Here is a 20,608-nt window from a genome sequence, read left to right on the forward strand (position 1 = left end):
GATGACATCACCAACTCGATGGACATGAGTTTGAGTGAACTCCGGGAGTTGATGATGTACAGGGAGGCCTGGTGTGCTGTGATTCATGGGGTCGCAAAGAGTCGGACACGACTGAGCGACTGAACTGAACTGAAGAACTGCAATTATAATTTATCAATTACTGAGTGCCTTTTAAAAGTTAGGTAAATGTACTGAGCCTGGGGAATAATTAAACACAAGAGTGAAAGTTCCTTGTAGAATTAGCAAATCTAGTTGCTTCCAAAGGGGACTTATAGGAAAAAACAAAATCAAAACCAAAATGAAACAAACAAGCAAGACACTACACTTGACATTGGACTTACCCAGTGGCTTAGTGGTAAGGAACTCGCCTGCAATGAAGGAGTCGCAGGTCGATCCCTGGATCGGGAAGATCCCCTGGAGGAGGGCATGGCAACCCACTTCAGTATTCTTGCCTGGAGAATCCCATGGACAGGGAAGCCTGACTGGCTACTGTCCATTGGGTCACAAAGAGTCAGACATGACTAAGTGACAGCACACACGCACACACACTTGACATTAGCTGCATACAAGTAGGGAGAGTAACTCTGACTGAGGCTGGAGACAGCTGGAGCTTTTTAAGACCTTCATATGCTCAAGGCCTTTAACTTTATGGGCCCTCAACACGTAATATAAAGCACATTAAAATGCACCTTTCCCATATGAAATTTAAATCTGTATAATTAGAATAGTATTAAATTTTTATAGACATTTAATTAAACATTGATTAATTTCTACATTGCAGTTTACTTTTTAAAATTTGGATCCAATATGCACTTTTTTCAGAATTCCAAAATTTTTTATAGGCCTTTAGAAGGCTTGTAAACCCTAGGCTTTCTAACTCAGGGATCTACTAGAAAAACAATCCTGGAAGAAGAGCATCAGGAGAGGCCTCATATTGCATGACCCACATTCTGGAAAACTCCATCTTGGACACTGAATTTACACCCATCTTTGGCCAATTCTCACAGACCATCGCTAAAAACCAACCTGATGAGAGAGAAACTGAGAAATTACTCCTCAGGACTGTCCGTGTCACTGCCTATACATCAGTTTTACTCATTTATTTATGATGATAAGCTCACCTCTCCTCCCCTGCAGGTCTGGAGAAGCAGTTGGTAAGAAGGACTTCTCTCCCACTCTAGCCTTTTCTAGTATAAGGGATGTGGTGTTCCATTGCTTCTAAGACTGTGCATGAATATAATTAGAATCCCCATGGTGTCAGAGCTCAGGTAATTTCCTCATCTAACAATTTCACCTCCATTTGGAGCATCAGTAATTTCATTTTGTACTGTACTCTTGAAGATCGATTCATTTGAGGTGGTGCTAAAAAGTATTTTCCTTCAAAAGGTGTCTGGTAACTCCAGCTCTCAAAATTTCCATTGCTCATTTGACTGTTAAATCAAATCTCCATTAGGTGCGGAGACCCTTTGTCTGAGCTAAGATTTTATTTCTGTTACATTAACGCAATGGGTGAGAGAAGCTGAGAACTGTAGACAAATCTGTAAGAGTTTTACGTATAAAGTCACACAGGTATCAGGAAGAGCTTGAGTCTATTAACATTTTCTTATAAACTGCAATCTTCAGTTCAGTTCAGTTGCTCAGTCATGTCTGACTTTTTGCCACCCCATGGACTGCAGCATGCCAGGCTCCCTTTCCATCCCAATTCCTGGAGTTTACTCAAACTCGTGTCCATTGAGTCGGTGATGCCATACAACCATCTCATCCTCTGTCGTCCCCTTCTCCTTCAGCCTTCAATCTTTCCCAGAATCAGGGTCTTTTCTTCTTTGCATTAGGTGGCCAAAGTATCAGAGTTTCAGTTTCAGCATCAGTCCTTCCAGTGAATATTCAGGACTGATTTGCTTTAGGATAGACTGGCTGGATCTGCTTGCTGTCCAAGGGACTCTGAAAAGTCTTATTCAACACCACAGTTCAAAAGCATCAATTCTTTGGCGCTCAGTTTTCTTTATAGTCCAGTTCTCACATCCATACATGACTACTGGAAAGACCATAGCTTTGACTAGATGTGCCTTTGTTGGCAAAGTGATGACTCTGCTTTTTAATATGCTGTCTAGGTTGGTCATAACTTTTCTTCCAAGGAGTGTCTTTTAATTTCATGGCTGCAGTCACCATATGATTTTGGAGCCCCCCAAAATAAAGTCTGTCACTGTTTCCACTGTTTCCTGTTTCCCCATATATTTGCCATGAAGTGATGGGACCAGATGTATAACCTTAGTTTTCTGAATGCTGAGTTTTAAGCCAACTTTTTCACTCTACTCTTTCACTTTCATCAAGAGGCTCTTTAGTTCTTTACTTTCTGCCATAAGTGTGGTGTCATCTGCATATCTGAGGTTACTGATATTTCTCCTGGCAATTTTGATTCCAGTTTGTGCATCAACAGCCCAGTGTTTCTCATGATGTCCTCTGCATATAAGTTAAATAAGCAGGGTGACAATATTCAGCCTTGACACACTCATTTCCTGATTTAGAACCAGTCCATTGTTCCATGTCCAGTTCTAACTGTTGCTTCCTGACCTGCGTACAGATTTCTCAAGAGGCAGGTCAGGTAGTCTGGTATTCCCATCTCTTGAAGAATTTTCCACAGTTTGTTGTGATCCACACAGTCAAAGGCTTTGGCTTAGTCAATAAAGCAGAAGTAGATGGTTTTCTGGAACTCTTGTTTTTTGATGATCCAACGGATGTTGGCAATTTGATCTCTGGTTCCTCTGCTTTTTCTAAATCCAACTTGAACATCTGGAAGTTCACAATTCACGTACTGTTGAATCCTGGCTTGGAGAATTTTGAGCGTTACTTTGCTAGTGTGTGAGATGAGTGCAACTGTGCAGTAGTTTGAACATTCTTTGGCATGGCCTTTGGGACCCAGAGACCCCACAGAGACTGAGACAGAATTGTGTTTGAGTGTCTCCTGCAGAGGTATGGGTCAGCAGTGGACTGCTGCAGGGAAGGGGCTCTGGGTGCAATCTTATTTAATCTCGGCTTCTGTTTCCTTATAGGTAAAATGGTAGTAATAATTATTAATATTTTATAGACACATTGTAAAGATTAAAGAAATTACTATATAGAGAGCATTTCGAACAGCATCTGACAGACCAGTTTCATTATTATTACTACATGTTATATTTTACTGAATTTAAATAGATCTTTATGTCATAAGTCTTACTCTGGTTAAAACTTTTTTAGCCACTCAGGTTTAATGTTAGTGCTACTTGCTAAAGGAGAAACAAATAGGACTCAGTGGGCATAGAATTAACATTTCTATTCTGCAGAGCAAAACCTCATTAAACTGTAAGCCCATAACTTGGAATTTATGGTAATATATGAGATGCCTAACTTTCTGGTGTCTGTGAAGGCAAGGTTTGCCAGACAAATACAGAAGGTTATTGCTGACTAGAGCAAGGGAAAAATACTTGATAAAATCTAGGAATATTCTTTGGGCTTTCCTTGTGGCTCAGATGGTAAAGAATCAGCCTGCAATGCAGGAGACTCAGGTTCGATCCCTGGGTTGCGAAGATCCCCTGAAGAAGAGAATGGCAACCCACTCCAGTATTCTTGCCTGAAGAATTTCATGGACAGAGAAGACTGGCGGGCTATAGTTCATGGGGTTGCAAAGGGTCGGATACAACTGAGCTACTTTCACTTCACAGGAATATTTTTTAGCATATAAAAATAAATAGAGGTGCATTCATATATAAGATGCTTGGTACTTGGAGAAGTTATTTTAAAATGGTTCTTATTTATACATTACGGTAGGTTGAGGAAGTTATAGACTTGAAAACACTATTTGTAATTAGTAAGTGGGTACTGAAAGCAATAAATGTATATTTTCTTTCAATATATATTTTTTACTTTCTTCCTACTTTTCAGTATTCCTGAAATTTTGGAACACTATTTAAAAAGATGTTAATCAATATTCAAAGCTAAGGTATTCATTATTCATTTTAAAAAATAATAATAAACACTTATGTTTAATCAATCTAGCAAAGCAGGTACACCTCATCCATGATCATCATCTCTGAGGCTACACCAGCAGCAGGAAGTCAGAAAAGGTGCTTTGGCACTTGAGACATATCCTATATGTATTTCTCACAGGATAAAGGCTATGGTATGGAATATCACCTCCGCCTCCCCGCTTTTCCTCTGGGGAAGAAATCAGGGTGGCAGAAGGAAATACTGGCTCATCTTGTATACCACAAGCATGTAATCTATTCAAAAACTTTAAAACCTCTTAAGGATTTAATACAGTTGACTAGTCCTTCTTTATTAGAATATTCTCCTTCCTTGGCTTTGATCACATCACTGTGGTTTTCCTCTTGCTTTTGGGGCCATTTCTAATTTCACCTTTCTGGAGGGCTGTAAATTGTCAATTTCCAGAAAATTCCTTTCTTACTCTATACATCCTCCTTGCATAAGTTGTCATAAACTCTCATGATTTAAGCGGAAGGATGATCCGAAGGATCATCAAATAATGACTTATTCATTAAAACATACGTATTAGGTTTCTTCTATAGCCCTTGGCCAAGTGTTATTCACTCAGTCTTGTCTGACTCTTTGTGATACCATGGACTGTAGTCCACCAGGATCCTAGTACTTCGGAAAGCAGGCATAATTCTGTTTTTCTGAACTTTCATTTCACGCAGGAAGACAGAATTACAACAGGCAAAATAAAATATGTTAGATAGTAATATGTCCTAAAAAGAACAATTCAGACAGAAAGGGAAGTAAAGTGTCAGTCTGCAATACAGAAAGCTTGTATTGGCTCCACATCACCGCTCAGTGTCCATATAACAAAATGTCCAGTGCACCTTAGCTGGCGAGTTGGGACTTTATATTCATCATGACTCAAACTGAATGTATGATTCCCATCTGCTTTCTTCTACCGCCTCCACTGAGTTGCTCAAACCAGAATGTATGAGTCATTCTTGAACCCCTTTCCCTCTTTCCCCATAGCCCATGTGTCACAAAGTTAACCATTGCTCCCACACAACTCCAGCCACTTCTCTCCAGCTTCACTGTCACTATCCTAATTCAGTCCAACATCACCTCTCACCCGGATTCTTGCAAAAAGAGATCCCCTACAGTCATCAACACCTTCCTCCAGTGTGATCAAAACTCATCTTGTCACTCCGCTGGCCTGTGCTCAGTTGCTCAGTCACGTCCGACTCTTTCAGACCTCATGGACTGTAGCCCACCAGGCTCCTCTGTCCATGGTTTTTCTCCAGACAAGAATACTCGGGTGGGTTGCCATGCTCTCCTCCAGGGGATCTTCGCCACCCAGGGATCGAACCCCAGTCTCCTGCATTGCAGGCTAATTCTTTAACTGTCATTCTTCTACTTCAACAGATTAATGGAACCAAATTGCTTTGGTCCAGTCTCCCACCACATCACTCTTGGAGCCACTCGTACCCTTGCACCCTAGCCCTTGTTCTTCCTTCCATCCTCTCTTGGCCCTGGATATTTTCACATACTACTATATCTTCTTCCTAGAATGTTCTTTCCCTAACTCTTCATCAGGCTAACTCATCTTTCAAATCTCAGGTTAAAACATCACTTCAGCAGGCAAGTTTTACACAAACCCTCAAGCTGAGTAATTTGCACTAATTATGGATTCCTAATATCCTATCTTCTTCACAATACCTTCTGCATGTGTTATTCTATTCTCCTCTCTCCACAGTCAAAAGCTCCAAAAGGTTAAGGACAATGGCTGCCTTTTCAACATGTTATCCCCCAGTGCTTATCAAATAATGTTTGACATAAAGTAAATGCTCAGTGAATAGAGCATGGAACTCTTAATCCCAGCGTCATGGGTTTGAGCCACAAGTTGGGTGCAGTTATGCTTCCCTGATGGCTCAGATGGTAAAGAATCTGCCTGCAATACAGAGACCCAGGTTCGATCCCTGGGTCAGGAAGATCCCCTGGAGAAGGGAATGGCAACCCACTCTAGTATTCTTGCCTAGAGATTCTCATGGACAGAGAAGCCCAGTAGACTACAGCCCATGGGTTTGCAAAGAGTCAGACACAAATGAGCAACTACCACAAATATCCAATACATATTTACCGAACAAATGAATAAATATTATAGCAAAGATAAATACCAGATGATTAGTGACTGTTATCACTTGGCATTTATATGCTTCATGCTCAAGAGATGATTCTGAATCATGATCTCTTCTTACACTTTGCCTTCCCTTTATACATTTGGGATCATGGAGGATGCTCTCCAGAAACTGACACATTTCCAGAATCCAGTAGTGCCTTCCCTTGCACATTATTGTTCCAATTTTCACAGTCCTAGGCAGCGTTATCAGCCAAATCTTCCAGAGAGATGTCCTAGTGTTGATTCTGCTATAAAATAGAGATCCACTTTAGACATAAATTGATCTTGGATTCTGTAACCAGTTACAATACCTGTTTGCATTAGTTACAGTTATTATTAAGAAATAACACTGAGATGGCACCAGAAAAGGAAAATAACTGATTTTGTCTTTTCTCCTTTTGATTGCTGCTTGGGTCTTTAATATATTTTCTTCTTATCCTTATCTTTTTGATAATTCCCTTGAAATTTCTGATCCTCTCTTCTCAAACTAATCTATGCTTTCTCAGGAGAATTACACTAAATTTATGTCCACTTGGTCTTTATAGACTAATGCCATTAAAACTTGTTTGCTTTCCTTCCCATTCATTATGCCTTATTCATTAAAAATTGCTAATATTAATCATGTACCAAATGCTACACATATATTTATACCATTCTACAACAAAGAAAGCATTGTATTTAATTTTTACAGAAGAGGAAGCTAAAATATAGAAAGGTTAAGTGACCGGTCCAAACCCCAAAGACACTAAGTATTTGAACTGGGATTTGAGCCCAAAAGTCTGTGCTATTGTTTTACTGGCTGAGATGCAATTTTCTTCTAATTATTTGCCCTCCTTTCCCTTGATTTTCTGTATATATTAGGTCTTCAATAAATACTGTTTAACGTTTCACTAGGCCATTATTATTATTATTGGAAGAGGAATGGTAGTATTCCTGATTTTGTTCTGTTCGTTCTTTCAACTGAAATTGAACTGAGCCTAAATAAAGATGAGCTGGTAGTGCAGCAAACGCAATATGGATAGCTAATGGTCAAAAGGAAAATCCTGTTTCGAGGTGTTCTCAAGAGGAAGAAAAGCTTTCCAGGGCTTCACCAGCTGGTGATGTCAAACTGTTTTGGGAATCCTCTGGTATAATGTTATTAATAATCATTTAAACTATACCCCCCTTCAAATGAGTGAGGCTGTGTAAAACATTCCCATTGTGTCTGTTAGACAAGGGATAGAGAGAAATCGGCAGTTTCCCCGGGCCATTGGTCTGTATTTTGATCCCTCTAACTCTCTACCCAAGTAATTACAGATGGGGAGACTTATAGTTTCATTTCCTCTGTCTCTCCCTCATGCTGTGTCTCTGGAGGGACTCCTAGGAGCCGGGTAGCCCGCCAGGCTGTAGCTCTGTGAGGCTGCAGTGTTTAAGGGGCTGTCTCACCGTCTCAAAGGCAGAAACTCCACGTGCGGGCGAGAGCAAACGCTCCTCCCGCCCCGTGCCGCTCGCCTACTGTCCCCGCGGAGCTGTCGGATTCCCGCTTCACCTCGCAGCCCTCCCGCCTCCACACTTCCCCGGCCGTCCCAGGATAACCCCTGACCTAGGCTGGGGAGGAGGTAGACTGGCAAGAGGTAAAATAGGTCACGGCTGCCGCTGGGACCCGGGCCTTGAGGAGACGGCGGCCGGCGCCCCCTCCTCTCCGCCGACGCGGGGTGGGGGTCGGCCTGGCGCGGTGTGCTCGCCCGCGCCTCCGGAGGCCGCCGGGGGTGGGCGGCGCGGCAGCTACGCCGCAAGGGGAGCCCGCAGCCCGCAATGTCGGACGGGAGAGTCACGACGGTCTGGTCTAATGGTTAGGGCTTTCGAGTCCAGTTTAGGTTTCACCTCTGGCCACCTGGGTGACCTTGGGCAAGTTCCTCTGCTTGAGCCCACCAGCCTCTAAATCCATGATGTGGGGAGAGTGGGGTGCTACCTAATGCACCTGGGCGTGCAAGAATGAACTAAACGAAGCACTCCTGGCACACAGTAGGCGCTCAGTTACTGGCTAAGCTGATTAGGAGGTGGAGGAGTTACAAGTTCCCGCTTTGGGGTTCGGAACACAGGTTCGAGCTCCGACTTTTCTCGTTCTTCACAAAGGAGTGGTGGTGGGAGGGTAGCAGGAGTCCCTGCCTTCCCTTCCCCTCCCAGCCCCCCAACTACCAATAAACCTCGGGAACCCGGAGAGTCCGTCCCGGGGCGCCTTCAGACCGCCCCGCTGCCGGAGCCTAGTAGCGTCTCCCGGCGCCCACGGGGCGTCTCTCTCTCTGGAGCGGAGGGAAGATTTCTTCAGCGGATCTCCCTCCCTCTCGAGCCCCCGAGCCCGCTCGCGGCTGCCTCTGTGTCCCCGCGGCCGCGGAGAGCCGGGTCAAGCCCCCGGCGGGAGGGCAGAGCCCCGGGGTGCGCTAGCCCCTCCTGGCCCCGAGCAGGGACGCGAGGAAGAGGTGGCGTGGAGCCCGCGGGAGCTGCGGAGCCCCGGGCGACGCGCCCGGCCCCTTCCTCCTTTTGCCTGCCTTCTGGGCACCGCTCGGGTATTTCAGGTCCCGAGGCGCCGCCAGGTGTCGGGCCTCACCACCCTCCCTCCCTGGCCGTGGCCGAGGGGCCGAAGGTGGCGGGGCCGGGGCGGGGGCCACCAGCGCCGCGCGGCGGGAGTGGGCGACGAGCGCGGGCCGGCGAGGCAAGCAGGGGCGCGGGGCGCGCGGGCCGCCCGTGTTCGCGCCAGTGCGCGTGCTCGGAGGGGGCGTGGGCGGCCCGCCGGCGCTTCCTGCACCCGCTCACGGTCGGAGCGTCTCGCCCCCCTGGCATCCCTAAGCTCCCACGTCCCATTATCCCGCCTCCTCCAAATCCCACCCTCCCTGCTAATAATTTTCCAGTGCAGAAGCAGAGAGAAACCTGGAGACACTGCGCTTTCGACTCCCCTCGCCCCCACTTCCCCCCGCCCTTCCTGCTATAAATAATCTGCACTGGCGGGTCAGGCAAGTCACTCGGCCAGAAACCTGGACCCCGAGGTTTTCTTCACTGGGAATAGGGGGCAAAGGGTGAGGAGGAGGAGGAGACAGAAATCGCTCGTGAGTAGTGAAGAAAAGCTTGCTCCTTGACTCCTAGAAAAGACCAGGCATCATTTTCTTCTTTAAAATATGTATTTATATATTATATATATATATTTCCGTGTCTTATTCTCCACGCTACGTACCCCCTCCACTCCCGGCCCCAAATCCAACCCATTGCTCAACACTCCTCCCATCAGTTTCTTCCCTCCCTCCACCTTCCACTCCCGCTCCCACCATTCCTGTTCCTCCCCCCACCCCACCTCCGCCACACAACCCCCACTTCCAGCACCCATCTCGCCCCAGGCAGGGGATGCTCTGTGCCTTGGAAATAAAGTTCAGATTCCTTTCCCCGCCGCTCGCTGAGACCAGAAGTCGACTCCCAGGCACTCATTTTTCCCCTAACACTACACACCTGCTCTCCTTTAAATTCTTAATCTGGTTCTGCATATTTAAGAGGAAACACATACACACACACACACACCCAAAACCCCACAACCCGCGAGGTGCGAAACCGCCTCCTGCCACTACCAAAACTTACCAGACGCTCTAGTTGTTTTTGTCTTAACAAAAAGGACAACAAAGATTTTTACCGTGGGTCCTCCCGTAGGGTGACTTTTCTATATTATTCAAATACGTATATATTGTACACACACACACACACACACATATATATGTTTTCCCTTTTTTTTTCCTTTAATTTTTTTTCCCCTTTAACAAGGAAATCTTTTCGGTCCCAGGCAACCGCTGCTGCCCCTTTGATGTTTTGGTACGCCGTGCGCATGCGCCTCACATTAGAATTACTGCACTGGGCAGACTAAGTTGGATCTCCTCTCTTCAGAGAAACCCTCAACCCATCCAAAACTAAAGGGATGTGGAGAGTCCGGAAAAAGGACTACTTTGGGATTTGGTCATTCCCCTTAATAATCGCCGCCGTCTGTGCGCAGAGGTAAGTGTGCCTAGCGTTTCTCTTTTTCCTTTTTCACTTTGAAGGGCTCTGTCTGCATACCTCTGTGAGCAAGGATCTGTAGTGAGGATCAGATAGCTACTGAAGCGCTGTGCCTGCTGTTTTATTGATGCCTGTTTATTGTCTTTTCTTTCTTTAGTGTCAATGACCCTAGTAATATGTCGCTGGTTAAAGAGACGGTGGATAGACTCCTGAAAGGTTATGATATTCGGCTGAGACCAGATTTTGGAGGTAATGGGGTTGCCTTGGTGATAAGAAACAGCCCAGCAGCTATTGCCTGAGCTGTCTTTTGAGCTTTGTGCGCTGTCTTCTTCTCCCTTACTGTGGGCTGCATGTGGGGTATTGACTGAATCTCTGTGTTACCATATTGAGAAAAATGATCCAAACTGAAGCCTGTGTGTTACTCTCCAGCACTTAGGTGGTCTTTCAGAGATACCCTCTTAGCCTATACTGGAGATCGCTGTCTTCCAGCTTCACTGTTAAAATTCTTTGCTTCACCGCCTTTGTTTTGCTGATATACAAACCTCTTAAGTTTAATTAATGTTGTGCCAGTGAACCTGTCTTCCTGAAGGCCACCGGGAACGTTTTTGAGGACAGGATATGCAGACAGTTGGTTGAGAAGTGGCATTAACCCCCTGTGCCCGCCTCCTTTGGAGGAGTTCAGGCCATGGTTTAAATTGGCTGCTTTCTGGATATTATCCAGTCCTGGAAGCCTCATTGCAGGGGACAGCTGGGAAGGGGCTAGAGGAGACCTGTGGGGCATGCAGGACAGGGAGGGTAGGGGGGGAAGGGCCAGAGATCTCTCTTGCTTCAGCCTTAGATACAATGATATGTCTATTTAATTTTACTCCAGACTGTAACAAATCTCAAAGAGTTAAAACCTGCACTGAAGGGGGTAGGGGGTGGGAAGAATGAGAAGGGGGTTTCAATGCTTTATACAACATTTCCCTTGAGCTAGCCCAGCCGGATTCAGGTGCTTTTGTGGGTTGTGTGTATTCTTATGCTGAGACATCTGCATATGTAGAAGAGCTGGAATCCCTCACCCATGGGGCACGTGCATGCCTGTTTAATAGAGCATTTCTCAGAGGACTACCTGCCACCCTTTTCTTAAATGAAAGGAGCAGAGATTTCAAGAATTTGAGGGTTAGCAGTGGGGAGGGATTTGGGGAGGACTGTCCCATGCCCATGCCCAGGGACTACTCTTGCTAAGAATGCACGAAGTTCTGAGAAATCACGTGGCTGGTCCTTTTGGTTTTCAGGTCCCCCTGTGGCAGTGGGAATGAACATTGACATTGCCAGCATCGACATGGTTTCTGAAGTCAATATGGTGAGTATTAAGGTTTATAGCTGTGTCTCCACAGACCTTCATTTGGGGACAGGAAGGAGAAAGGATTCAGCCAGTGGGGGTGGGGTGTGCGCAAGTATGTGTATGAAGTGGGGTGAAGGCACTGTTTTTGAGATTTCCGAGCTGGCTGTTTCTGGTCCTTAAGGGTTTTTCCAATCTGATTTGAAATCGTGGGTCCTGGCAAAGAGGGTGTAAAATGCATTACATACTCACCTGCAAAGCATAGCCACGTGCAAGAGAACCCCTGCAGAAGTCATATTTCCTAAGGTTCAGTGAAAAATCTGCTTCATCAAGTGATTTTTCTGAGTTTGGGGTATGCTCACAGAAAGAGAGAAGAGAGGAGAAACAGGGAGGGGTTTGATTTGACATTTCACGGAGAATGTAACCTGGGAGTTAAACTGTAGCAGAGAGGCTTAAAAAATGACCCTCAGGTACTGATAGCCACTTGTTGCTTTGGGAGATGCTGTGTTTACAGCTGATGGCAAGCCCCATTCCCTGCCAATTGCTTACCTGGTCCTTTAACCCTTCTTGCCCACCAAAATAGAAAAAATAAAAATAAAAACTGACCAGCTTGTTTTCAAAACGCATGCTCAGACCCATGTATCATCTCTGGTCACTTCTGCAGTGGTATTCAAAGTGTGTGTGATTTATGGACAGCAGCACTCCTTACTTGCTTACCCCTTGGACTTGGGGCAAGTGCTAAGAGAAAAACCCTCCGTCTTCCCCTTTGGGGAGCACTTGGGGGGAGGGGAGGGTTTGCTTCGTGCAGGAGCGCCCCCTGCTGCCCGTGTTGGGACACTGCAGACAAGACAATGTCAAGTGTCCCAGATACTTGGGCCATTTCTCCAGCGACTTTTCTACTCTGTGTTTTTGAACTTTTCATCTTTGGAAAAATCTCTCTAGAATGGCCACGTTTGGATGTAAGATGCCAGTGTTACCTTCAGTCCTGATAGCATACAGCACATTTCAGAAGAATGTGTTGTAGTGTAGTTCTGCCTGAAAATGGGGTGTACTATTAAAGAAGAGGGTCTAGTGTGTGAGGTTTTAAGCAGAACAGTTCTAAACCAGCCATCAGGACTCAACAGTTGGGACACTTATTAATTCACTCAAGAGAGCCAAATACTAGGTAGTGGATATGTTCTCAACATAATATAAATGTTCATCACTCCAGAATTCAAATTATAGAGGAAGCCCAGATAACCAGCCCAGTCTTCTACAGTGTCCAAAGTTCAGTGGAAATCCTGAGCTATCACAAGCTTATGAAACATCTGTCATTATGAAACATCTGTCAGAGAATATTCAACTCTTTCAATGATGTTCATAACAACATTTATCTTGTTATATTCTGATTATTGGGAAAGTTTTGTATAACAGAATATAAACACAAACTGCAGACACTATTGGATGATTCAGAACCATAGATTTCCCACACATTATAAGAATCTCCTGTGTAAGTATAGAATATATCTTGGAAAACTATTTAACTCCTCATATATACAAATACTCACTTTTGTGAGATTTTAGAGGTCTTTTATCAGTTTATATTTTAAATTTTACCATAAAATAGAAATGTCCTAATTGGATATCTGCCAAATCCTAGGTACTCAAATCGAAATTGTGTGGCTGAAAAGAGATAATGGAAATCACGTGTAGATCTTGTGTCCTGTCTTTTGAATTTTTATTTATTTATGCTCTTTTCCCCACATCTTAATTTGTCACCTTCCTCTTCAGAACATTAGAAATGTGGGACTTTATGGAAAAATTAAGAAATATTTAAGAATCTAAAAAATTAAGGATCTAAAGAAACAATGATGTGGTGGTTAGAAGTTGCTGCAGTAGAACTTGGATGTATAAGTTAGCTAAGAACTTAGACCTGTTATATCCCCAAATGGCCTAAGAGCAGTAGCATTTTTTTTAAGGTTTTTTTTTTTTTTTTTTCATTTTTCACCAGCATGTAGTATTTGGGAGAGGTATCAGAACTGGACATGATGCCAAGACCTGCTAGTCAAAATACAGACCAGCTAAGGCACAGTGTCATCTCTTAAAGCTATTTACTGTTGCATCAAAGTCATGGGTTGTTGAAAGTGCAAAAACAAATGTCAGGTTGTAAATAGGCCAGTACTGCAGCATTAATGATTAGAACCAAGTGTTAAAAATTCCATGCTAGATTCCTTTCTTAGCCTACTGCTAATACACGTGGACTTGTCCAGACCCAGTTCTACTTGCTAAAAATTAACATTTCATGATTAACAGTCATAATGACTTTAAATTCATCCTTCAAAGAAAAATTTTGTCACATAGGGTATCATTTTTTAAGTACGGTTATTTGATTTGAAGCAACAGATGGGAAATTTCATCCCTAATGTCTAAATAAAAGAAGATGTTTATGGCATATTGCCCACTGTATACAAGTCTAAAAGGGTTAGGATCTTTTGATTGGGTTCAGCTTTGAAAGAATGGTTGATTGTTTAAGTGAAACCTCACAATTGATTAACACACGTTTCTGCCTCATTATCCTTCATGGCCTGCAACCTCTGGTAATTGTAACTCTCTTTGATTATAGCAAATCTTCCTTTGAAGAATGGTGGATACCAGATAATTTACACTTTCATTGGCTCATTTGTACTGAAAGGAAAAAAGGCCCTTGTCAATGTGGTGTTCCTGGTAAAAGACAATGATAGAAAGACTTGAATACTAGTTTTGCTTCTGATGCTCAGTCAACCTGAGGGAATTGACAGCTCAATGGAACTTGATCTCTTCACCTGTTAAAAAGGAATAATAGTCCCATTTTAAGTATTTCAGGTGACTACCAGAATCGATACAATGATGCAAGTGAAAGTATTGGTGTTCCATGAACAGAGCTTATGTAGAAAGCTGAGGAGACCCAGTATCCATCCCAGCTGCTGCCCTAAGTGTACTTGGGTTAATAATTTATATTACATGGTCTCAGTTTCCATATATTGGAAATAAGAGGGATGTGTCAAATTAACTTATAAGTCAAAGTTACATGTGTCTCTGCTTTGGTTTATTATAGTAGCTCTGTAGGGTACAAAGAAATTTCAGGACTTGAAACCCAGCATAAATGATAGAAAAATGCAGAATTTCTAAATGGAATGCAGTTGTGAGTTCTTGGGTGATCATGGTCTGTTACTCAGCCACGTGATTCAGGTGACTGTTGACCCAATGGAAGAACTTTGGAAGAGAACATGATCTCAATTAGAATGTTCCTGAGCAGAAAGCTTGGCTTAGCTTGAAACATTTTTAGATGTCTTGGTTAAATTGGCAGGAATCTTTTTGTTAAGATTCTTTGATGAAAATGCGTTTTAAGATCCAAAATTGGCTCTGAAGGATTATGGACTGAAATAGCTTTCTCTTCATTTAAAGCGGATTCTTCTCCATCTTGAAACAACACATTTGCCAACCAAAGAGTGAAGCAATATTTCACTTTTGAGGAAAGAATTCTAGTAAACACATATACAAATTACCTTTTTATGGAATGGTGAATGGCAAAAAGTGCTGCCTTTTTTTTAAAACAGATGTTTTCTTGCATCACCAGCTGCACAGTTTAAAATTCAGTTCGACACAAATTCTTATTTAGCAGCTACTATGATCTAGCCATGTGTTAGGCCTTAAGAACAGAGTAGTGAACATGAATTACTTGTTCCCTGACCTCATAAAACTTAATATCTGGTGTTCACTATTGTTAGTTCTACTTCAGGCTCATGTTGTACTTAGGTTTAACATAAGTATTTTCTCTAAAAATGTGTATGAGTAGCCAGTTGAGTACTTAGTGGTCTGTATTTCCCATGCATTTCTTTATCGCTTGTTGATTTAACCATTCACTTGTTATTTGATATTTGAAATTGCCTAATACATTACATACGTCTTCTGCCGTCTTCATTTGTGTGTATAAAATACACGTAGCCAAGGTTATGGGCTTGCCTGGTGGCTCTGCGGTAAAGAATCTGCCTGCCAATGCAGGAGATGCGGGTTCCATCCCTGGATCAGGAAGATCCTCTGGAGGAGGACATGCAACCCACTCCAGTATTCTTGCCTGGCGAACCCCATGGACAGAGGAGCCTGGCAGGCAGTCCATGGGGTCGCAAAAGAGTTGGACGTGATTTAACGACTAAAACAACAGGCTGCAGTTATGTGATCTCCATGTGGTTTTGCTCTCTATCCAAGGATTGGTTGGTTGTTTGACTCAGTGAATGCCACAGATATTGGGTGAACTATTTGCTTTTAGAACAGTAAATCGTTATTATTCATTAGATATAGTATCATGTATGTGGAGAGAAAGGGCATAGAATTGTAGTCCTCAAATTCAAGGCACTGTTTAAATTACTATTTTGATCAAGAAATGTGAAAAGAATTACAATGTAGGATCATTGAGTTCTTTGAAAGCAGAAATACACATATTAGGAATACAGAATTCTGAGGTATCACATAGAAATTACCAGGTGAAATGGGGTTTAGAAGTCTGTGGAAAATGTTCCAAGCAGAATGAATGTCATATAGGAGAAAAATCTGGAAAAATAAATGGGATTAAGGATTTGCAAGTAGCTTTAAATGACTTGATTTGGGAGTGGAGGTGATAAGAGTTGGTATTGAGATCATAAGTGGTGATCAAGTTATAAAGATAATTTTTGTAGCTCGCAGAGGAATTTATAGTTTGTTCTAAAGGCCAAAGGGACCCATGAAGGGATGTCACTGGGAGAATTGCTTGAACAGATTCTTAGTTAAGGAAGAAACTTTTGAAGTCTGGAGGGTGGAGCAAGACCTAAGGTTGGGAGATGAGATGAAAATCCACTACAAAATTCCAGAAAGAATTGATGAATGGAGACAGGGATAGAAAAGAGAAGATACAAAATTAGAGCATTTGTGAGGCAGAAGTGACAGGACTTGGTGAAAATCCTAAGATTCTGATGGGATCATTTATTGATATGGGGAGAGGGCATCCAGGTTGCAGGTGGGATAGGGGATGAGGTGTGTGGGCAGACGAGTTCAATTTGAGAAGTCCTGACTTTTCCCCACACATGGAGTATCCAAATGGAGATTGGAAAATACAAGTCTAGAGCTTAGCAAGAAGTCATTACTATTGACATGAACTTGGACATTGTCAGCATGTAAGTGGTAGTTTTAACTGTATCAATGAATACAATTCAAAAGGGAAAGTGAGATAACTGTTAAGAATGGAAATCACTATATGGTGAGCATTTAAACAGTGGAATGCTGAAAAGGAGCCCATAAAGATTAATGAACAGCTAACGACTGAGCGACTGAACTGAACTGAACTGAACTAAAAGCAGCAGCCAAAGGGTTAGTTGGAGGACCTGCAGATAATGTCTTCAAAGCTGAGGCTCAAGGGAGTTTAAAAAGGAAATGGTCATCTGTGTCACATGCCACTGCGATCAATTGAAATAATTCTGAGACTTATCTCCCTGATGTAGTAATAGGAGCATGCTGGTAAATAGCTCTAGAGGAGTTTCAGTAGTTGAAGACTGTACCTTTGGAAGGTATGGATCTGAAGCTGAGTGAGGAGAGGGCAATTACTCAAAAAAGTCGTTTGTAGGAGGAGTAGCCCTAGAAGGAAGTAGGTTGCAGATATAAAACGGGAGGTGAGGTTGGTGGTGGAATGAGAAGTAAGGTGAAGGAGGTGTGAACACTCACTGACCAGGCTTCATTCTGAGTAAATTCTGTCTTGAAGCGCTCCTGCCCAGTTTTAGCAAGCTGGTTTCTTGTTTTTTGCCTTCTCCTGCTTAACCTTCTCTTCCTCTCTCCTCTTCCTCCTGTGCAGTACCCAACGTTTTCTACTATCACAGCACTAATACAAGAAAGCAATCACAGTTAGTACTCAGTTGAGCCCTTAACTTGTGCAGGTATCCTCCTGGTGTATGTTACCTCATCCAGTCCTATAAAAACAGTGATATGGCAACTGTCCACCTTTTTGCAGAAGAGGATTTTGAGGCCCAGAGAGGTTAAGTGACTTATTCAAGGTCACCCAGCTAGCATATAATTGACTTTACCATCACTCAGTCTTAGCCCTCTGATTGTACTGAACTTAAGATGTAGCAAAGCATCATTTAAAATATATATATGTATATATTTTTTCATTTCTCATGGACTCTTTTTTTGTAGTAGTTTGTTTTTATTCCTTTTTTTTTTTTTCTTGGAAGCAGTGTTTGGGTCAGATAAACTAAGCCTATACAAGATATTACTGTTACTCCTCAATTTCTCTACCTTGAAAGAAGTCTTAATTTCATTAAAATGATTTTTTCAAATAGGTGCTTTATTCAGCGTGTATTAAATATGAGAATTGGTTTCTGTCCTTGAGAAATTTATGCTTTATTTTACATCTATTGAACATAAATATGTCATAATTTCTTTCCTTATGAATGTGTACTGTTAACTGGTCCAATAATTGTCGTATTGCTCAAGTAGAATATATCATATAACCATTAAGGCCAAAATTTGTCACAAAATGTCGACTGATAAAGTTCAAGAACTGTAAACCACGTCAGTGGTTTTAAGCTTTGGATGGACACTATGTAAAAAGACCCTTTCCCTTTTATTTTCTTTTATTTTCAAGACATCATTTTCAATTGAGTTTTCCCTTTGAGATCACATTTTTGTGATTTCTGATAAATTATGTCTACAAATAGGTCTCTTAAAAGTGGCTGTTTTTCTTTTCTTCCTGAATCTTTACTCCATCTGTCCCACACAGTATAGATGAGGTTCATTATAGAGATTACATTTCAAGAAAACTTACTCATCTATTTGTAATTAATTTCACAGGAAACAGGCAGTTTATAAACGGTTTTCTCACAGTTAACTCTTAGGGCAGGTCCTTTGCTGTTGCTCTGTAGGACCCTAAACAGTGTTCTTGCTTGACTGTGACATGAAATAAAAATCTGACTATGAACTTACTCTGCAAGAGAAGGAAGATGGAAATATCTCAAGTTGCATATTTTAGAAGTATCTCAAAGTGTGCTTTAGCGTGATTCCTCCCACCTCATGGTGAAATAGTCTTGGGAATTTCTGATTCAAACCAGGGCTCTGTAACAACCTAGAGGGGTGGGATGGGTGAGAGGTGGGAGGGTGGCTCCAGAGGGAGGGGACGCTATGTATGCCTGTGGCTGATTCATATTGCTGTGTGGCGGAAACCAACACAGTGTTGCAGTCATCCTTCAATTAAAAATAAATAAATTTAAAAAATGTAAATCAGAGAAAGTCTTTTACCTAACCTTGTGGGAGGGATACTGATGAATTTCAGGGTGGGGCACTGGTTTGTTTTGTCATCATTCATTCTGTAGGATTTATTTGTGATTGGTGCTCTTGGCATTTGGGGCCAGCTAATTCTGGCCAGCACACGCTCTATTTGGGGCCATTGAGTAGTGGCTTTTGTACTAAATTGCCATTTTCATTTATGTTCGTTGGTACATTGGGACACAGTCAGTTTTAAAAGATCATCAAACAGGAGATGCAAAAATTATCCACATCCCTATCACTTCATTTAAACTGTTTTAATTTGCCTGTAACACCTTCTAATTCTTGTCTGTTTGCTTATTCATACTTTATACATTGCACTTATTTTGTAGAGAGAATTTTTTAGTCTGTATTTGCACTTAACAGATCACGTGTATTTTTATAGTTTTATGCTTTCTCCAAAAGAAGATGCACACCTCTATCAGTAACAGTGTAAACTGATATGTATTCTTGTATTCTTTTTTGGTGATCTTACAAACATGTACAAGCATATAAGTATATTGACATTTTCTTTCTTACTCATTATGTATTATTTCAAAAAATAATTAAAAAAATATTTTTAGATTATCAGTCATAATTCTACCTATAGGTTATTTGAAAATAAGCATATAATTTCCTTTTTTATGTGCTATTAACATTTACATGAAAATCACATATTAAAGAGAGAAGTGGGTTAATGTATAAATGGAAGCGTTAAAATTTTCTACATCAACTTGACTCTCATTTACACAGCTATAGATTACTGTGTTTCTAGCCTGATATGACTCAGTTGTTTTCCCAAATCAATTTACATTGTTGGATGACATTAAAGAATACTTTGAAATAGACAGTTAAAAGAAGAATGAGAAAGTAGATGGTAATGAGTTTTTAAGATACAAGCACAAGATTTACATGTTGCTTCCAGTCATACATTTTATTTGCAAAATATGTATTTTATGAAACAAAGAGGAAAATGGGTTTATATTATTCTGTCCCTATTTATTTGGAAGACTATGGGCATGTGTCTAACCCATTGGCTCTTACTAGTGCTCATTTTGTAAACATTCTATTGACATTTTTACTGCCAAGTCTCAGTTTCCTTGCTCTATAATTTGGCACTACTGCCCACTTACCTGCCAAGAGGTCTTAACTTAGAAGTAATTATTTGGGCAATTAAGGATGAAATAACTTTTCTCCTAACACAATAGCCAGAACTAAAGTAATGAAATTTTTAAGGCGAATCTATGTGTATCTTAGAAAAGTGATAGGTGAATAAGCCATGGAGAAATATTAGAGCTATTGAGCTGTGCAAATGTAGGGACATTGTCTGCATCTTCAGAGCCTAGCATAGTGTCTGACAGTAGATGCTCAACAAATATGGGGTTGTTGGAGGGGGTAGTTGAAAGACTGCAGTATATCAGCTTCCAGGAAATATTTATCTAGTGCTATTCAACCAGCCCCTTGCCAGTTCAACCATTTTGTGTAAGGATATGAAATCATTCTTACATTGGACCTAAGGCTCACTCTAGAGACAAGAGTGATCTTAATTGCCCAAAGAAGGAGGTGAGGGTTGATGGAGGCGAGAGTGTTTCGGATGGAGGGAGAGAAGAATGATGTATCCCTGTGGTACAGGAATCGAAGGTTAAGATCCAGGTTTTTACAGTGATTCTCAGGCTTTTTTGTGCAACAGAATCACCTGAGTCTTGCATTAATATTTGTATTTTCAGGGCACATGTCCAGAGTCTATTCAGTAGATCTGGGATGGAGTTCAGGAGTTCATATGCTTAACAGCTCTCTGTATGACCGACACAAGTACTGTATGAGCGCTGATGTTTGAG

At 42.0% G+C, this 20,608-nt stretch overlaps 1 protein-coding gene across 3 annotated transcripts in view; it reads left to right on the top strand.

Annotated features, from left to right (window-relative positions):
- The first annotated feature begins 10,040 nt into the window (after positions 1–10,040).
- The window catches only part of GABRB2 (gamma-aminobutyric acid type A receptor subunit beta2), a 283,075-nt gene continuing 272,507 nt past the window's right edge, over positions 10,041–20,608 (top strand). For all 3 annotated transcript variants that reach the window (XM_055430093.2, XM_088838352.1, XM_088838351.1), the window contains exons 1-3: positions 10,041–10,162; positions 10,320–10,411; positions 11,440–11,507. In XM_055430093.2, coding sequence (XP_055286068.1) covers positions 10,086–10,162; positions 10,320–10,411; positions 11,440–11,507 — 237 coding nt within the window. In that variant the 5' untranslated portion in view covers positions 10,041–10,085. The remainder of the gene's footprint in view (positions 10,163–10,319; positions 10,412–11,439; positions 11,508–20,608) is intronic.

Source organism: Moschus berezovskii, chromosome 8 (assembly GCF_049115385.1).
Source record: "Moschus berezovskii isolate FMDL1 chromosome 8, NW_MosBer_1.0, whole genome shotgun sequence".
Taxonomy (NCBI): domain Eukaryota; kingdom Metazoa; phylum Chordata; class Mammalia; order Artiodactyla; family Moschidae; genus Moschus; species Moschus berezovskii.